This window comes from Oncorhynchus gorbuscha, linkage group LG01 (genome assembly GCF_021184085.1).
Source record: "Oncorhynchus gorbuscha isolate QuinsamMale2020 ecotype Even-year linkage group LG01, OgorEven_v1.0, whole genome shotgun sequence".
Classification (NCBI taxonomy): Eukaryota; Metazoa; Chordata; class Actinopteri; order Salmoniformes; family Salmonidae; genus Oncorhynchus; species Oncorhynchus gorbuscha.
Window position 1 is genome coordinate 84,112,158 of NC_060173.1, and position 20,212 is coordinate 84,132,369.

The 20,212-nt window shown below is 43.2% G+C and overlaps 1 protein-coding gene across 1 annotated transcript; it reads right to left on the bottom strand.

Moving 5' to 3' along the window:
• Positions 1–347: 347 nt before the first annotated feature.
• Positions 348–19,511, bottom strand: f5 (coagulation factor V). The gene is made up of 25 exons (XM_046363001.1): positions 19,426–19,511; positions 18,887–19,093; positions 18,157–18,239; positions 12,683–12,805; positions 11,603–11,815; positions 11,306–11,476; positions 10,826–11,047; positions 10,211–10,376; positions 9,777–9,957; positions 9,308–9,610; positions 8,927–9,074; positions 8,446–8,658; positions 6,109–8,218; positions 5,774–5,942; positions 5,377–5,613; positions 4,917–5,136; positions 4,543–4,722; positions 3,998–4,114; positions 3,715–3,786; positions 2,655–2,740; positions 2,211–2,366; positions 1,766–1,910; positions 1,421–1,572; positions 1,079–1,261; positions 348–898 (listed from the first exon to the last, which is right to left on the bottom strand). The coding sequence occupies exons 1-25, from the start codon at positions 19,494–19,496 to the stop codon at positions 752–754; spliced, it is 6,075 nt and encodes a 2,024-aa protein (XP_046218957.1). The 5' UTR covers positions 19,497–19,511; the 3' UTR covers positions 348–751.
• Between the last annotated feature and the right edge of the window lie 701 nt (positions 19,512–20,212).

Below are 20,212 nucleotides of genomic sequence, written 5' to 3' on the forward strand. Positions count from 1 at the left end.
GCAGCTGCACTTGGCTGTTGACTCTGGGGCTCGGAGGTGTGACATACACCCCCACAGAGGGCATTATCAGAGGTGCAAAAGGTGACACCTTCACCCCACTGGGCTGGGAGATCTCTCCTGTTCACACGCCTACAATAACAGGGAGTCTCTACCATCCACCTTTTCTCTCTGTCTACTCACTCCCTCAGGGTCGGGGTCAATTCAGAATTTGACTAAATTATACTATGGTAGAATGTAGTATTTGGAAAAAGTATGTTTTATTATATAGGAGGTACTGTATGTTTTATGCTTCCACAGTTTCATACAACGTGCCGCAATCCTAGAATGAGGCACAGTGACTGACAAAATATGAGCAATAATATATTTTTTATTGACAAAAACGAATGAAATACTCTGAGTACTACTTACATTATTTACATTACATTCATGTTCAATTATGATACAACGTACAAAGTATAAAGACGACATAGTAAAATGCATATTGCTCTATCTGCTAAGCTTTAGGCGCCTTCTTATGTATGAAGCCGTATAATTGTCTGTATCCTATATGAGCGAAGAGCTGAATCCCAATCTGAGAAACGTGCACATGACTCATACTTCCCTCGAATTTCCCTCAAATTTCCCTTTGACATCAATTCATCATTTATGTGATGGGTTGAGTTACTGCGCGCACCTGACGTTTGGATGTGCATGAAGATCTTAAAGTAGAAATGTGATTTGTGCATCTTGGATGTGTGTGTGTGTGTGTCCCTCATTCAAAGTCACAGCCCAGCAGTTCTATCCTGAGTGTGATGGAGGTCTTCCAGCTCTGAGGGATGACTCTGATAAAGCGAGAGAAGATTGGAGGATAAATGTAGTTCTTCACATGGCCATTGTTATCCGTGTTGCCGGGGAAAGTCTGCCGGGAGTGTGGAAGACAGACAGCATGTCAGTATTTTGAACTCTTCATCTAATAGTATTATCAGATGAATACTTATTAGCGATAGCTTGGGTAGAGAAGTAACAGCAGGACTGTAAAATAACCCTCAATACCATCGCTTAATACCATCGCATAACTCTTTTGCCTGACTTTTCCTACCTTTGACATGTTGTCATCATCGTCAGTGTACTTCATCCAGTGTAGTCCATCATCGCTGTACTCCAGAGTGTAGCAGATGACGTACATCTCTGTGCCCAGGGACTTGGCCCCCTGCGTTATGATACCTGTGATCTTCTTTACCTGGGCCAGCTCCACCTGCAGCCACTGGTTCATGTTGTTATTCTGGGGAGAGACAGGCGGGACAGAGGGATGACTGACCTGGAATGGTGAGTGTGCCCACATTAGTTTGTACATACAGTATATATATATATGTGTGTGTGTGTGCGTGTGTGTGTGTGCGCACGCACATGTGCCTACATGGATCTGTGTGTGTGATCGTACCTTGGCTTGCCATGCGTTGATGGTGCCCTGTGTGTTGAGTCGTGCCAGTGAGGCTTGCCAGGAACCAGAGTACCAGCTGGAGGCTGTAGAGCTGGCAGTGATACGATGGTCCTCTATCCGTCCGCTCTCCATACCCAGGGGCACTGAGCAACCTGATGGAAGGAATTAGAATACTTTCACTTTATTGCACGTTTATTGGGAAATATTTGTGCTCGAACATAGGCTTGGATGCTAACATAACATTAAACAGTAGGAATGCTACCCGTCATCATTATCATCATTATAATTGCCATCGTCATCATCACCATCACCATCATCAACAACAACAACATCCTCATCGCTCACCGTCCAGCTCACAGCCGTAGTACTCCATGCGGACCATGGGCGAGTTGTGGGAGTGGAGAGGGTGAAGTCTGATAAACCGACCAATCAGGGGAGGGAAGAGGGTGTTGACCTTCACCTGATGAGCTTCCTCGTTACCAGTGAATGTCTGGAGAATGGAAGAAAAACATTTGGATTAAAAACATATATAGTCATATGTACTGTATCTCTGTATATTTAGCAGTCATAGCAATGAACAAATTCAAAAGTATCTATCAAAAGTATATCAAAAGTATCTATCAAAAGTATATCAAAAGTATCTATCAGAAGTATCTCTGATTTTTGACAATGTAAATATAACACAGTGCATATAACTAGAATAACAGCAATGTTAGAATGTAAACACACAATCCCGTCACACGTGTTCCATTGCTCTCCAACCACGCTGATCTATAGACGTACTCCTCACCATCCTGAACTCGTTGCTGTCTCCCTTGTAGTAGATCCACTTCCTCTTGTCCGTGCTGTAGGATATGGTGTAGTTGACCATGTAGTGGGAGGAGAACATCTGCTTGGCGCCCTGTGTCGCGACCTGACTGATCACCACGGGCCTCTGAAAGTCTACCTACAGGTCAATGGTCACAGTAGGCATCACTACAGGTGTCACCAAATAGGTATCACCAAGTTGAGACACATAAAACCTCACCTATCGAGTTTACAGGGTCAGGAAATACTCAGGACCAAGGCATGACACTCATGTCACCCCACCTCAACAGAGTGTATCCTCACAAAGACGCTGTAATGGTATGATTATGCTGCCACCTGTAGGAAACGCTGAGGAATGCATGCTCACTGCTCACCAGCTACATAATATTGCAGACACATGTATTCCCTGGGAGGTGAGGTTATGTACCTGTATCCAGCTGCCTGTCTTGTCTGTACTCCATGCATTGTATTTGCCTTGGTTGTTCAGTCTGGCCAGATGGGGCTCCCAGTAGCCTGCATAAGGAGAAACAAGTTAGTTAGAGGGTGAAAGCAGCGGAGGCTGGTGGGAGGTACTATTGGAGGATGGGCTCAATGTAATGTCTGGAATTGAATAAATGGAACAGAGTCAAACATGTTGTTTCCATATGTTTGATGAGTTTGATACCGTTCCATTTATTCCATTCCAGCCATTACAGTGAGGCCGCCCACCTATAGCTCCTCCCACCGGCCTCCTCTGGGTAAAACACTGCAACTGTTAAAGTGGCACTCCAGACTCATTTTCACCTCATGTTGCCCTTTCCTGCAGTCAAATGACCTAGTGACCTCATGGGTGGAATGTTATTAATATTTTTCATAATTTCATCATTAGTAAACATAAAATAAAACGCAGAAAATCCGGTGTTTCTGTGTCAAACGGTTTTGTTACATTTCAGTCCTCTGTGATGTATATCAAGTGTAATATTGAGATGCAAACTCAAAATGTTATAATGTTATACCTGTTATACCTATAACTCCATATCTAACATGATGCAGGTGCCTTCTTCGTTTTAAGCCCATAACCATGTGTGTGAGGTGTATACTTTTGTTTCAAAGTAGATTTGTTTAAGACTACTAAGTGTGACCCTGATTAGCCCATTTACTAAACAAAAGGCACATCTCAATAGGTGGTCCAGGTATGTCATGGCACAAGTGGGGGATGGGCAATTCCTCCTTTGTGATCTATTGTTCCTCAAGCAAGCAGGGAGGCTGATGACATCATGGATTCAGACCAATTCCTTGAAGTGTCTAAAAAACACTATTTTTCTCAAAACACTTTAAAAAAAAAAAATCCTTTAGTATTTATACTTGGAATGTTGCTTTTGCAACAGTAAAAGTTCAAACATCACTGAAGGACATCTAACTTGGAAGGCTAGATGTCAGTTGGTAGTATTATTTCTGATTAGGCACCCAACATCTAGAGGGCGGAGGGATACTGAGTGTAAGGATACCTCTTTTGTCGTTCGCTGTGATCTGGTTGTCTTTGATGCTCCCAGAAATCAGACCCAGTGGATGGTAACACTCTGGAAAACACAAATAGATTTTATTATGGGACTGATTCTTTGGGATAATGACCGTTGATATGACTTGGATTAAGTCAATTCACTCAATAAGCATTGACACTAGCAGTAAAAACGACTCTCTGGGAGTTGAGGTGGACATTACACCTTTGCTGTTACATGTGGCATTGAGAAATTGGTACCATTAGCATAAGTGCTTTTGAGTGGGTCATACTATTATCTAGAACCAGGAAGAGGGTCTGCATCCCCCTCTGTTGGGAGAGTCCAACCTCTGACTCCAGCTGCCACAGCCCCGGCTTGGAAGGCAACATCTCCAGAGTTGCAAAGCCCCCTGGGAAACAAAACCAGAGCCGGTTAGTAGTGTTGAGGAAAACTCTTTCCAAGGATCAACTAGGGATAATTATCCAGTTATTAAGAGTTTATTCAAGCAATTGCAGACGAGATCACACTCGGAGAGGAACTCAAAGGATACAGAGTCACACAGTCATTATATACTTCTTCTACACAAAGAGCTGCTTGCCTCTCCGAGGGGGAGGCAAGGTTACACGAGAGATAGCAGGGCTCGGCTCCACTTCTTTCAAGCATTGTACAAACAAGAACAGGCTCTAATCAGTTCTCACAGCCTACGCGACTAAGTGAAACAACAGTGTTTTCCCACTCAAATACACACTTTTCAACTCAAGCATTTACATAGCATTAGGACCGTTTTGCCCTAAATGTGACAAAACATGTCATCTATCCATCCAGTTAAGTTCTCACCAGGCAACAGTGGGTAGACAGCCTGGGTGTGGTCCCTGGTCTGTTTGTGGATGAAGGTCTGGCCGTGGAAGTGGACACTGTGGAGGTCTCTGGGAGATCCCATGTTGAAGAGGTGCCAGCGGACCGTCTGGTTAGTGTACATCCTCAGACCCTTCAGACTGAAGATGATTCCGTTGATGGCTGCTCCCCGCCACAGACACACAACCCCCGACAAATTAACGATTAAACAATCTCTGATTTGTAAATTCATGATTTTACAACCAAAAATCCAAAATCAAGACTTGATCCAGGAGGGAACAGCCGTGACCCACTAGTCAGTTATCCACCATTACCTTTCATTTAGTCAAAATGGTGTCAGATTAGAAGGTGCCTACCGCTGAATTTGAGGTTATCGCTGAAGTCATGGTCCATCACCCTGGCTCGTTTGTTCTTCCTCTCCATTATCTCATGGTTCTTCTCGTAGTACCAGCTCTTGGACTCATCGAAGGTCATGAAGAGGAGCATGAACTCCCTCATGTCCACTGCCTTCGTGCTCAGAGTGCCCTTACGACACACCAGCAATGGCCCAATCAGACCAGAGTTTATATCTTTCTCCTGGATGAGACGAGAGAAAACAAACAATCAAACACTAGATTATTGGAATATCCCTCAACAGATCACAAAGACACAACAGGTTAGTGTAGGAGATGCTTCAGAGGACAAGACATCACACGTCAACACAAAGTTATCACATTAAATACCTCAGAAGCACAAAAAGGACTATTCATAGAAAATAGTGATGTTGTATCAGCTACATTAATGAACTAAACCATCAGAAGGTAAGTGTTTACTCACAGGGTTAACCCCAGAGTAGTAGGCCCAGGTGCGACAGTCTGACTCGTCTCCGGTGGGCCCGACATTGGCGTTGACCTTCCAGAGGTATGTATATGTGGTGTTGGGCTGGACTTCATTGTCATACTTGTACCAGTACTTGGACTCATCCTCGTATGACAACCCCTCTGTCTGCTTGGTGTAGGAAACCCCATTGGCGTGCAAGGAGTACGGGCGGCTGGCCAGGTTCCTGAAAAATACCTACAGACCAAGGACACACATTTAATTTCCTGAAAAATACCGTAATACCTACAGACCAGGAACATCAGTTTGATTACATGGTCCATTATTCATGATCATGGGCAAAACGCACCTACAGTAGATCCATGCATAAGGTAGCCGTCAGGGTTTCCTGTCTTACCATTATGGTCTGTTCAACCTCTGCCTTGATGACTGGCCCCAGGATGCCCAGGTGTTCGTCCATCTCCCCCCGGATGTCTGGCGTGCTGAACGTGCTGTCCAGGTAACCTCGGAACACTACCTTGGTGAATCTTGTGGACCTGTCGGCTTTCTGTGCCTTATCCATCCTCCTGTTGTGGAGAGACAATGGACAAAAGGGTTTATGGAACAAAAAAGAAGGTACGCATAATTCCAGTCAGAAGAAATATCATTTGAGCACATAGAACAATAAACAAGGGACATTATGTTTCCCCAACACATCCCACACCTCAGCCCCATCCGCTCTATTGTGCTTACTTCTGTCCATAGCCCCCGTAGTCCCACTGCACCTCCTCCGCAGTAATGAAGTATGTCCTCACGTTTTCACCCGCCATTTTGAGGAAATATTTTGCATTCTCATCCAGAGTTAGGTCGTGCATGTCCTCCTTCTCTTTGTATGGGTCAATGTAGTCGACGTACTCATACTCCTCTCTAGCGTTAACCGCTGCCATGTCTAGGACAGCATCCGGGTCATCACTGCCGTCACTCTGGACATAAATCTCATAGTCGCTGAAGTCGGGTCGTGGCACGCCAATCACAATGGCTTTGTTTGAGAAGTCCTCCTCGCTGGAAATGGGTCGGGTCCCTCTGGGGGTTTGACCGGTGATAGGAGGGGGTTTGAAACCCCTGGGGGAGAAACTGCGGCCTCTCGGAGGCTGGGGCTTGTACTCCTTCTTCTTCTTGGTTTTCATGGCATAGCCTTTACGGGGTCTTTGTCTGCGGTGGACGACCTTGATGTTGGGTTTCCGCATTTCCGGAGTTGGGCTTGGTTCCAGAGTATTTGGCGGCTCTGGGAGCTTGTTTCCAATATATTTCGTCATGTGATCTGGCATCTCCATTGGGACCATCCCGTGTGTCCCCTCATAGCCCCAGTGCTCCCCCTGCGGGTCAACAGAGATGGTGCGGATGACCTCACTCCTGTTGTTTCTCAGGTAGATTACCACTTCCTCCTTGGAGCTCTCAGAACTCTGGGATAGAATCTCCTCCGAGCTGCTGTTTGGCTGCTGATTGGTTGACAGTGACAGATTGGCCGCAGCAGGATTAGCGTCAGTAGTCTCATTAGAGAATTCTGAGCTTTCTGAGGACAACTCTACAACGGCATCCGGCACAGCGGCGTTCTTTTCACTCTCAGAACTAGTCTCCTCTGATGAATTCCAGTGGTTCAAACCAGAAGTGTTTGCTGTGCCATTTTGTTTGGGCACTATGTCAGAGAATGTTTCAATGTCTGATGGTTGTGTGCCATTTTGTGGCACCACACTGCTGACGTTGCCAGGTGTGGACGTGGCGTCAGAGAAATAGGTACCATTTCCTTGCTCAGTGGTGGTGTTGGTGTCCAATGAACCGTTCACGGTTATGTTACCACTATCCTCAATTTCAAGGTCAAAGTTGGTCATGTTGTGTTCTTCCACCAAGGTAAAAATGAACTCTGCAACTTCAGCACTCACCACACTCTCCGATTGGTTGGTTATATTCGGAGATGAATTTGAAGCTGTTCCGTTTTCATTGGATGAAGCAGTTGTAGACTCTCTGGCCAGGAGTACAATATCGTTGGCGTCAATCCCCTTGTTCTCTTCTGTGGTGTTGGAAGAGGGGTCGGGAAGAGGCATAGAGTAAGAGAAGACATCCCCTCTGATCTGCATCACTCTCTCACTCTCAGCCTCTGAGCTATTGTTGAACGGACCTGGTGAATCTTTGGTTGCTGTAACTTCTGTACTATTGGTACTTACTGAAGTGTTGTTGCTGTCGACAAATGATAAACTGTTGTTATGAGCTGTTTTGTTCATTGATTCAGTCTCAGCCATTGAGGAGCTGTTAAGATTTGAGTGTAACTGATCTGTGGTAAAGTTCAGCGCTTCTGTTGCATTCTCAATTATGCTCTTGTTCAACGAAGCCTTTGTCGTAAAGTTGCCTCCGTCAATCGTCTCCCTCTCGGCCAATGACGTGTTTGTAGGTGCATCGTAAGAGGATGAGGTGTGGTTTGCATTCGCGTCTCCGTCGGGATCAGGCACATCAGCGCTATCGTAGTCGTACGGAGAGAGATCCAACATCTCCACGTCCGTCTCATTCGTCTGTTTCTTGATTGACCTAAGATCCAGAAAATCGGCCCAGCCCGCTGTATATTCATCAATCTCCACCATCTTCTTTTTCTCTTTCACCTCGTCCTTCTTCTCCTTATCTTTAGCCTCGTTAATGTCCATGGGTTTCCAGATGGAGAAGTCAGCGCTGACCTTCGGCTCCGTCTCTGTCGCCGTCATGGTCTCGTCTTCGTATTCATAGACGTAGTCTCGGAAGCACTCCACGTCTCTGAACTTCACACGCATTCCCTTGGTGGTCTCGTGGGAGTTCATGGAAGCCAGCAGCCAAACACCTAACAAAAGAACAGACCATATTTAGTCCTTGAATCCTAACAAAAGGAAACATTTTACATCATCTTAATCCTGTATTGTGCCTGCTGTAGAGTTGACGGTTGAAGACCCAAATGCATTTTCCACTACTAACCTATCTATTGCATCTTGTAGAACTATAGGTTAGATGTTTGAAATTTGAGTGTGCGGAGGAGTGTATGGCCAGTTAACCCATTAACCCCTGACTCACCAATGTTATCCATGTTCATGGTGATGGTCTCTCCAGTCATGGGGAACAGGCTGAGGAAGTCCTCCGTCTGATCGTTCAATTCGAAAGTGTGACCGTAGAAGGTTGCAGTCTGGATGTAGTCCTGCTCTCCAACACTGGACACGTGCCACGTCACGATCTCACCATTGCAGAAGCCCAGCAGCTGACCACTCTCGAACACGTAACCGTTAATCGCTGGGGGAGGAAATTATACCATTTTAGTCAATAAAGGAGGTGGTCAGATTTGAGGAAAATTATTCTTCTGAATATGAAGCACAGTTTTAGACAGTGATAGGCAGTTGAATTTTATGAATGTGATTCTTCTATGTGGAGTGCATTCTACATAGGAGGAAAGATTTAGTATATGATACATTTTCTCAATTTCAATAATCTTCTGGCTGTCCCAGACCACTCCTGTCTCTAAAATGTATGAATTGTTTTGATGAATGGAAGTGATACTCACTATGCATAACGTTTGATTTATAAAACTCTGGGTCTTCTTTCTTGACCTTTGCTGGTTCACTGTACGATACAATGTTGTCATCTAGATACCAGCTCTTATTCTCATCAAAAACAGTAAACATGGCGTGCTGTTCTTTGTCTGATTTCAGCTGCAGAGACAAAGCTTCATTTAACACTGTACATCCAAAATTTGTAAAAGTACATTGTATTAAATTCTGTTCTGGCATTAGTAGAGGAGAGAGGCCAGTTGCAGTACCTATGTAGTAGTAGTAAAATGTTATAGTAGTGCAGTAGTAGTAATGAAGTAGCAGTAGTATAGTACCTGCATGTTCCTTAGAAGTGATGTATTAGTAATTGAGTAGAAGTTGTATCAGTGTAGTACCTGCACATTCCTCTTGTTGAGGGACTGGCTCTTGCAGATGAGCAGAGGTCCAACTAGGCCTGAGGCGATGTCTCGGGGTGTGTTCACTGCACTGTGGTACATACGGGTCAGGCATTGCGAGTCGCCCGCCAAAGGTTCATCCTCTTCGATCACCTGCCACACATAGGTATGCGTCTCGCCAGGCTGAACCCCATGGGTCTGGTTACCTCCTGCCGGGTAGTTGGCCCCCTCTGCTACTTTGTCGATGGTCAGTCCGTGTGGGTAGATGCTGTACGGCCGTGTGGCCATGTTCTTAAAGACAATCTGTGAATGTGGGGAACAGTTGCTTGAGAAGGCACTGGCAAAAGACAATTGTGGACAGAGTTTAGTGTTCATGCATGGAGAAGAAGGTAGAATACACATCTTAACAACTTAAGAATTGGGCACATAAAAAAAGTGGGCATTTGAAAATAGAACATTTTTATCTCACCTTGATGACATCATGGATCTGCGCCCTGATGACAGGGCCAATGATGCCCACCTCCATCTTCCTCTGTTTGTTTTCGGCCCTCTCAGTGAACTTGGCATCTTTGTACTGCGTGTACACTGCCTTCTTATATTTCTGGCCTATACGCTCTGGGCTTCGCTTCAGATACTTGAACTTGAAGTCTCTGAGAGAAACAGGAAGAGAAATGGATGTGATGTCACAGGAAGTCAGGTCACACTGAGATTAGTCAACAGATTAATGGAGAATGTCAAAGTGGTGATCATGTCACAAATACAACGATGGTATTATCTATTACTGTATTAAGCTGAATTGGTTCCCAATTCTAAATTGGCTGAATTTAGTTTAGATCGATAAATAATTGTGGGCTAAAGTAAAGCGAAATGAGTAAGTCAATAAATATCTGTAAAGCTGTTCACCCGTCAATGTATTCTGGCATGTTTGGTGCGTAGTCCCAGACAACCTCCTCAGCTGCGATATAATAGGTCCACTCCTGGCTCTCTCGTTTCTGCTTGATGGTCAGCTTACGTTTGGGAGGGTTAAAGCCCTCACAGCTCCTCACTTCGACAAAGCCATGCATACCAGCTGCAACAGCAGAGAAGTTAGTTTGTTCAGGAGGGTCATATTGATTTAACATGTTGGGAATAGAACATTACACATTCAATCAATCAAACTTGATTCAAAGTGCATTTCAAAATGTCAATACACTACAATATATCTGAATAAACCTCAATCTGTTCTGTGGTCCATCACAGTAAATCTCACACCACATATATTCTCAGAACCCATATGCAAATATAATACACACTTAGAATGTGTTTTTGCTATCTAGAACCTAAACTGGTTCTTCGGCTGAACTCTTTAAAATATATATTTTTGGGTTCCAGGTAGAACTATTTTCGGTTCTATGCAAAATCCTTTCCACAAAGGGTTCTACATGGATCCAAAAATAGTTCTACCTGGAATCAAAAAGGGTTATTCTATGGGGACAGCCAAAGAACTGTTTTGAATGTCATCAAGCCATTGACACGTACCCTCCAGATGCTTGCTGGTGTGTGAGGAGAGGAGCCAGCGGCCCGTGTTGACGGCGGTCATGTTGGCGCTAGTTGCAGTGCCAGCGATCAGGCCCACCGAGGAGACCCGATGGTCAGCCTGCTGCAGGACCTGCCCATTGATGTGCACCGAGAACAGCTCAGGCTCTGAACTCATGCCCACCAGGTGCAGGCTGACAGAGGTGTGGGCGCAGACAGTCAGACCTGGGGGGAAGGGAGAGACAGGAGGAGGAAATGGAGAGAAGATAGGGAGGGGGATAGACTTGAGGAAGGAATGAGCCCACTACACGCCCTATAGCCATAGAATCTGAGAAAGGATTAGGTGGAAGCAATAGTTCCAAGCAATAACCAGCTGGGATGGAACAACTAAAGCAGACAAACTAAAGTATTTAAAGCACAACAACCATTATCTGTAGATATCAGCAGAACTCAGAGTGATGAGAGAGGATCTGACTGACTGACCTGGCACTGATCCGTTGGTGTATCCATTGATTGTGTGTTTGATGTGGCTTTGGGTGGCAGTGGCACTGTCCATCTTTGGCTTATACCAGCTCTTACTCTCATCCAACACTCCCATGAGGAAGACGTATTCCTGGTGGAACAACACCTGTTCTCCAGACACGTCAAGACTACCTGGAGGGAGGTACAGAGGGTGGTTCAGTTGATTTCTTTCTGGTTACTTACTGACATGGTTGTTTTGGTACATATGTCACTGTGTCAGGAATAGGTCTCATACATTTCACATTTACATTTACATACCTGCTTTACAGATGAGCAGGGTGCCGATCAGTCCTGAGTTGTAGTCCTTGACAATGTCAAAGTGGGAGAGGTAGGTGTAGGTGAGACAGGAAGGGTCTGCGGCCCGGGGGACAATGTCTGATGTCACCTCCCAGTAGTATGTGTGTTCACCTCCAGGGGGCACCGCATCATCTTCCTTCTCAAATTGAGACGTGTTGTCAAAGTACAGGGAGCCTAAAGGGAGACATGTTTGGTTCATAATAATAAAATAAAGCAGAATGAGAAATAACTTAATTGCCATTTAATGATCAGAATTTGTCTTGATGTTGTCCAAGGTTAAAACTTTGTCACCTGGCCTGATTCGCCTATACTCTAAATAAACTTACAATTTACAGTGACCCCAGTTAACATTTAACAAATGGCTAATCTACAAAATATGCAAACCATCTTCATAAAAAATGGTAGAATCTAGGAAAATCTGGGGAATTTAAGAGGTCTATTCACTGCCATCTTGTTCCAATGTTACCTAACCTTGCAATGGCACAATTCATTTTGAATTAAGTATGAATTAAAGAGTAATAACACTACATCCTGTGCATTTACAAAACTCATCTGTCAACCCCCCAAGGCTTTATTAGGGGAAATCATGGATTTCCACTGGTTTTAGGGAGTATCCCTTGGACTTTAGGACTGGCTTGAATGTTAATCTCTCTGTCCTGGTTAATATTAATGAAAAGGCCAAACACAGCTGCTTGTGTTGCACAACATGTGTACTTAACTGAATGAATAACATTCAAAATGCCCTAAGTCCCCCTTTTCCAACCACATCAATGACTGTCTAGGCCACAGGATGGGTGAATCTGTCTGGGATAGAATACCTCACTGTTTCCACATAGTTACCACAGTCATAATGACAACAACCATGGCTAGACTTGTAAATTGTTGGAAATTTCCGACAGATTTTAATTAATTATATCTGTAGAATTCTGGACGAGAACACTTAGTGGGAATACCTGTCAAAACAATTCCCAATTTAAAAGGAACCACCAATGAGCTCTGATAGGCCAGTTAATACAGACGACATCATTGGTTTGTACCCACCCTCTGACTGCTTCCCGTAAGCGATCCCGTGGGCATGGAGGCTGTAAGGACAATCCGCCATGTTCTTGAACATGACCACAATGGTCTCTCCCTCTTGACCACGGATGGTGGGCCCAAGGAGCCCTGCAAAACACAACAAAAACACATTGGTTAAGAGGGATGTTCTTGCTGCTCATTTAGTTATTTTTTCTGAACAGTCAAAATCGTGTTTTCATGAAATTGGATGATATTTGGATGAAACCAGATCAAAGTATGATGAGCAAAGTATGAAAATGACTGTTGCTTCTAAACTGATCAAGTTTGACGATGATGTTACTGGTCCCATCCCCCATGTCAAACACTTGGGTTCATTATTAGGGTGACATTTTAATACACCTATGGTAACATGATATTCTCTTACCTAATTTAAATAAGTAACACTTTGTAACCAACATCAGAGATAGCGTCTTTGCAGAGGGGAGTGGTTTATATAGTTCTATAGCTACCCTACTGGTGTCAAAATTTGACTGTAGGGTGTCAGCAAAATAAAAGTTTACATTATTCATATCTGGCAAAGATACTTATATGTTTCCCCTTTCATCTGTGTCTGGTGTTTGCTAGTTACTGGCTAGGTAGGTCTTCATCTGTGTCTGGTGTTTGCTAGTTACTGGCTAGGTAGGTCTTCATCTGTGTCTGGTGTTTGCTAGTTACTGGCTAGGTAGGTCTTCATCTGTGTCTGGTGTTTGCTAGTTACTGGCTAGGTAGGTCTTCATCTGTGTCTGGTGTTTGCTAGTTACTGGCTAGGTAGGTCTTCATCTGTGTCTGGTGTTTGCTAGTTACTGGCTAGGTAGGTCTTCATCTGTGTCTGGTGTTTGCTAGTTACTGGCTAGGTAGGTCTTCATCTGTGTCTGGTGTTTGCTAGTTACTGGCTAGCTAGGTCTTCATCTGTGTCTGGTGTTTGCTAGTTACTGGCTAGCTAGGTCTTCATCTGTGTCTGGTGTTTGCTAGTTACTGGCTAGGTAGGTCTTCATCTGTGTCTGGTGTTTGCTAGTTACTGGCTAGGTAGGTCTTCATCTGTGTCTGGTGTTTGCTAGTTACTGGCTAGGTAGGTCTTCATCTGTGTCTGGTGTTTGCTAGTTACTGGCTAGGTAGGTCTTCATCTGTGTCTGGTGTTTGCTAGTTACTGGCTAGCTAGGTCTTCATCTGTGTCTGGTGTTTGCTAGTTACTGGCTAGCTAGGTCTTCATCTGTGTCTGGTGTTTGCTAGTTACTGGCTAGCTAGGTCTTCATCTGTGTCTGGTGTTTGCTAGTTACTGGCTAGCTAGGTCTTCATCTGTGTCTGGTGTTTGCTAGTTACTGGCTAGGTAGGTCTTCATCTGTGTCTGGTGTTTGCTAGTTACTGGCTAGGTAGGTCTTCATCTGTGTCTGGTGTTTGCTAGTTACTGGCTAGCTAGGTCTTCATCTGTGTCTGGTGTTTGCTAGTTACTGGCTAGCTAGGTCTTCATCTGTGTCTGGTGTTTGCTAGTTACTGGCTAGGTAGGTCTTCATCTGTGTCTGGTGTTTGCTAGTTACTGGCTAGGTAGGTCTTCATCTGTGTCTGGTGTTTGCTAGTTACTGGCTAGGTAGGTCTTCATCTGTGTCTGGTGTTTGCTAGTTACTGGCTAGGTAGGTCTTCATCTGTGTCTGGTGTTTGCTAGTTACTGGCTAGCTAGGTCTTCATCTGTGTCTGGTGTTTGCTAGTTACTGGCTAGCTAGGTCTTCATCTGTGTCTGGTGTTTGCTAGTTACTGGCTAGCTAGGTCTTCATCTGTGTCTGGTGTTTGCTAGTTACTGGCTAGGTAGGTCTTCATCTGTGTCTGGTGTTTGCTAGTTACTGGCTAGGTAGGTCTTCATCTGTGTCTGGTGTTTGCTAGTTACTGGCTAGGTAGGTCTTCATCTGTGTCTGGTGTTTGCTAGTTACTGGCTAGCTAGGTCTTCAGCCAGCATGGAACAAAAGGGGGGGGTTCATTCAAAATGCTGACGCAGTTGTCAAGTCAACACATCCGTCAGTGCTTCTGTGAACCGCATCACAAGAGAAATGCGAAATGGGAGATGTTTGAGTTGCTTTGTGCATCACCAAATTTACATGATGATTTTACCGCAACACTACTTACTTTCATCCAAGTTGCTTGACATAGGTGTCTCATAGAGCTCATGAATATAAGCTCCCTGCCCACTCAGCCAGTCTTTTGAACTTCCTGGTAGTTAGCCATTGAAGAAAAAATACTATCCAAACCAATATTATTGGTGATATTTTAGTCACTCAAAATTCTGTTTTACTTGGGAATCAGAATGGCTGTGAGGGACCTTTAAAAGCCTACACATTCGTGGTGGTGGACTCAATATCATCCCGTACAATGCAAAGCACTTTGTGACTAAATGCGCTATAGCACATAGCAAATTGGTGTTCATTTTTTATTATAACATTTCTAGTCTTCATTCAGGAGTTAAATTCACACTGTAAGAGTGACATTAACACTCAGTGCTGGTGTTAATAACCATAGTTATTGTTTTATACTGTGGAGATTAAAACAGTCCCATCAAAACCACACCTATCATTATTATATTTCTCAGCATGCTACTGCAGCTAGTTTTTTTAGGATTGTTTTTAATATCTGTGCTTTTGCATGTACAGTACCAGTAAAAGGTTTGTACACACTTACTCATTCAAGGGTTTTTCTTTATTTTTACTATTTTCTACATAGTAGAATAATAGTGAAGACATCAAAACTATGAAATAACCGATATGGAATCATGTAGTAACCAAAACAGTGTTAAACAAATCCAAATAGATTCTTCAAAGTAGCCAACCTTTGCCTTGATGACAGTTTTGCACACCCTCTGCATTCTTTTCCAACAGTCTTGAAGGAGTTCCCAAATACTGTATGCTGAGCACGTTGGCTGCTTTTCCACGAATTTGAACAAGTCACACCGTTTAATTTAAATGCATTCCAGGTGACTATCTGCTAACGTTTCCGTCCCGGAGCTAGCACCAACTAGCCTGGGGCTAGCCCATGCTGGACCCATCTTCCGGCTCACTCCTGGGCTACAATATCCGACCCCTTCTACTGCCGGTACGGGGCACGGAACCCCACCGATCCTCTATGACTGGAATACCGACATAATCTGCCCGGGGATTCCAACAGGCCCCTCAGGTGCGACGCCCACTGAAGGCACATTCTGCTAACCTGCTAGGACTTCTAGCTACCTAGAGCTACTTGGAACCCTACTAACTCCCCGACCGGTCTATCGACGTCACCGCACGAAGAGGCAAAAACAGACTTACCCCCATCGCGACGTCCCCCAAAGGCTAACTTGCTAGCCCCGGTCTACTAACTGCTAGCTTGCCTGCCCCGGTCTGCTAACTGCTAGCCCCTGCTAACTGCTTGCTTGCTAACCCGGTTTGCTAACTGCTAGCTTGTTTTGCCCCGGCCTACTAACTATTAGCGTGTTAGCATCAGCCTGCTAACTGTCTGAATCGCCGTGCGTCGATCACCATAGCAGCATCCACTCGTAGCATGTGCTCCATCAGGTATATCTCACTGGTCACCCCCAAGGCCAATTCCTCCTTTGGTCGTCTTTCCTTCCAGTTCTCTGCTGCCAATGACTGGAACAAACTGCAAAAATCTCTGAAGCTGGAGACTCATATCTCCCTCACTAGCTTTAAGAACCAGCTGTCAGAGCAGCTCACAGATCACTGCACCTGTACATAGTCCATCTGTAAACAGCCCATCTATCTACCTACCTCATCCCCCTCATCCCCGTATGCATTTATTTATCTTGCTCCTTTGCACCCCAGTATCTCTACTTGCACATTCAACTTCTGCACATCTACCATTCCAGTGTTTAAATTGCTATATTGTAATTACTTCTCCACCATGGCCTATTTATTGCCTTAACTCCCGTATCTTACCTCATTTGCACTCACTGTATATAGACTTTTTGTTTTCTTTTGTTCTACTGTATTATTGACTATGTTTGTTTATTCCATGTGTAACTCTGTATTGTTGTATGTGTCGAATTGCTATGCTTTATCTTGGCCAGGTCGCAGTTGCAAATGAGAACTTGTTCTCACCTAGCCTACCTGGTTAAATAAAGGTGAAATTAAAATTAAATTAAAATAAAGCTGTTTAGAGACTGCCAAGAGTGTGCAAAGCTGTCATCAAGGCAAAGAGTGGTTACTTTGAAGAATCTCAAATATAAAATATATTTGGATTTTTTTAAAACACTTTTTTGGTTACTACATGATTCCATATGTGTTATTTCATAGTTTTGATGTCTTCACTATTATTCTACAATGTCAAAAATAGTAAAAATAAAGAACAACCATGGAATGAGTAGGTGTGTCCAATCCTGAAAGTTGTTCTGAATGCAAGTGGCAGGTGAATAACAATTCCGACCATTGGATATCTTAACTCTGGCTGGATTCCTATAGGTATTACGTAACACTTTACAAGCCAGCATAATGTGACTTGCAGGCCTGCTGTGGCTTGTTAACCAGAGGTTTCATAACACCACTGTGTTAGGATAAAACTAGGTAATCAAGTAAGCCAATAAATAAGTGCTTATGATATGATATATGTAATGTATTGTTATAGTTTAATTTTAATTACATTTATCCAGGAAATCACTTGGTGAAAACCACAGGCCTTTAGCAGGAAATAATTCTACAACCATGTCTCTGTCACTAACAAGTAGTCATGGGTGTTAACTCTACAATTTACTCAAAAAGAAAAGGAACCCTGGGAAATATGCAAATGAGACTTTACACCATACAGTGTTAAAACAACAGCCCAAAATGATTTACTGTAAAACTACAGGTGTTCATTTCTTACACTGAAAAAGTGTAAGAGTCAGCACTTAGCAAAGGGAGTCCATTTTACGCCAAATCAAGTGTTATGCTTTACACTGTAGGTGTTGCGTATTACGCTACAGTAGAGCTAAGCAAACACCAGAATCGAGTTCCTTTGAAAACTTTAAAAGTAAAATGGGGAACACTGCAACAGAGTTAAATCTTTAAAACTTTCTAAATGATTATTTTAATACCAGTTCAGTTCACTGACAATAGTGTACATTTGACACTTTCAGAGTTAAATTCACACCATTGATTTTGCTGTGCAGTTAAAGGTGCTATTACAGAAACTCAGTTCATCATTCAACATGATACATTGTCATTGGGTCAGAAAAGAAGATGGAGTAGAAGGTCCAATGAAAATGTAATGTCCTCTTTATTCCAACCACTCTGAAAGACACATACAGTACATGCAGACAGGAGTAAATGTATCTTATCATGTTTATTATGTTTATCAGTCATGAGGGAACTTGAGGTGGAGTTGTGACTGTATGGGGAAACAGGAACATTCACTAATGAAAGACAGTCTGTATGTGGGATAGCCCAGACTCATACACATAATTTACCCGACAACGGTGAAAATGCCAAAGCATAAACATAATTTACCTAGCCAGGAAGGATGGGTCTTGGCCTGCTTGAATCCCTTCTCATACTCCCTGTACACCGCTTTCCTATAGGAGGGGCCAGACCTAGACAACAATGGAAAAACACAAACGGTGAATGAACAGAAAAGGACCCAATATAAAACATACAGTGGGTGATATAGAAAGACAAATTCTACACATAATTCAGTAACTTAAATACATAATTATCATGCACATCGTTTTATATTCCCCAGTCTAAGGTTCACATCATAAAGGTGATAATAATCAAGAACTTGGCTGGAGATTGTAATTGTACATAAAACATAATTACTAAAGCTTAGCTTTTTCCAAAGAGGACAATATTGCCTTCTAAGCAGACTGTTCTCGTCACATAATTGATGGAGATACTTGACATACACACAATGATATAAAGGAAGAACAGTACGTTTTCATTTTTGTCCCATGTTCCAGTCAATGGAACACAAGTGAGAGAGCACTGTGGTGCTGCCATGACCTATCCACCTGATCAAACAATTACACGATACACCCTCCAAGAGGACAAGAGCCAAATCAACTCAGTAAATCTGTAATGTAGTCAACAGCATATGCCAAACACTTGAATTAACACTGCTCTTAGCGAGGTCAAAAAGATTCAACTTCACATGCAGGACCCAATACAAGGACAAAAGGTCACAGAAAAAAAGGAATATAGTAAATCTCATACAAAGCTATTAACTAGTTTTTAGTTTTACCTCTGTGGTCCATTAGATGTGTAGTCCCAGTCTATGTTCACAGCAGCAATATAGTAGTATCTCTTTCTGTCTGAATGCTGTTCTGCTGTAGTGTGGGACAGTAGAACCGAGAAGAGCACCAGGAGAGGCAGGAGACAGTGAGTCCATTCCCAGGAACGAAGCCTCATATCTGGGGTTGGAACTCCAGGTGTGGACAGTCTGTCTGTTCTGGATGACAGGAAACTGTTATCTGACAAAGAAGAGTCCACTCTGTGCTTTATCACAGGACACAGACAAAAGCACGCACACACAGACACACACACACACACACACACACAGACACACAGACAAACAAACAAGTCCCAGCCAGGGCATTGCGCAGTGTTCCAATGTATTTTTTCAATCTTGTTAATTGAAACCACATTATTTACTGTTAGTCACTCCTAGCGAAGCAATTTCCTTCACACATGTTACTACGCACTGGAGATGACACTCTTGTTTTGATATTTATTCAGAACTGTTCCAGACCTCAGACTTTAAGATAATATTTCATTCCTTACTGTGCACCATGGGTGTCCCACAGATGCTTTCCCAAAAAGTTTCCATGATAAGCCTGGACCTGTTCATTCATCACCAGGGACAGATAGTTCAGCAATAGCCCATGCACGACAATGATTGGAGAAAAAGGGAAGAATGGCAAGTGTAAGGAACCAGGTCAAAATTCAACTAAAAGGCAACCTGCGATTTCTCCTCCGGTTGTCATACCTGTGTTATACCTGAGCCTGTGTTACTACCTGCACAAATTCCTATGCAACGAGTATACAGAACTTACTAAAGTTGAATAATCAGTCATATATTTTTTAACAAAAGGAAAGACAATGGCAAACTTGCCCTCATACCTTTGTATAACTATTTTTGTTTCTTGCTAGACAGTGGACCTACTAAACAGCACAGTGTTAACAAGGGATTGCATAATCACAGACATTAGTCAGAATTTTAATTCAGTATACCAATCATAGTATGCAATTAAGCTGCAATACATACCTTCTTGGGTGACCAAACAAAATTCACATAAATGTAGTTATAGGTATGTCATTATCGTTGAAAGCAAGTACTAAAAGCGTTAGATCTGTTCTATGTGCGCTATTTCTATCCCTCCCGTTTTTAAATTTCCGTTTTGTGTATTTAACTTTTGGTTTTGTACACCAGCGTTAAACAACTGAAAATACAATATTTTTGGTTACGGAAAATATATTTCACATCGGTTTGGATTATACAATGATTCTCTAAATTATACTTGCTTGTTTTGTCACATAAACTAAAAATAGGTGAACTATTAAAATTTTA

Bases quoted from the DNA above. Each gene is read 5' to 3' on its own strand.
- f5 (XM_046363001.1), bottom strand. From the start codon at position 19,496: ATGAATGAACAGGTCCAGGCTTATCATGGAAACTTTTTGGGAAAGCAT. The intron at 10,377-10,825 runs GTACGTGTCAAT...CTGCTGTTGCAG, and splicing joins CACCAGCAAGCATCTGGAGG to CTGGTATGCATGGCTTTGTC. The intron at 5,614-5,773 runs GTAAGACAGGAA...CTTGGTCTGTAG, and splicing joins AGGTTGAACAGACCATAATG to GTATTTTTCAGGAACCTGGC.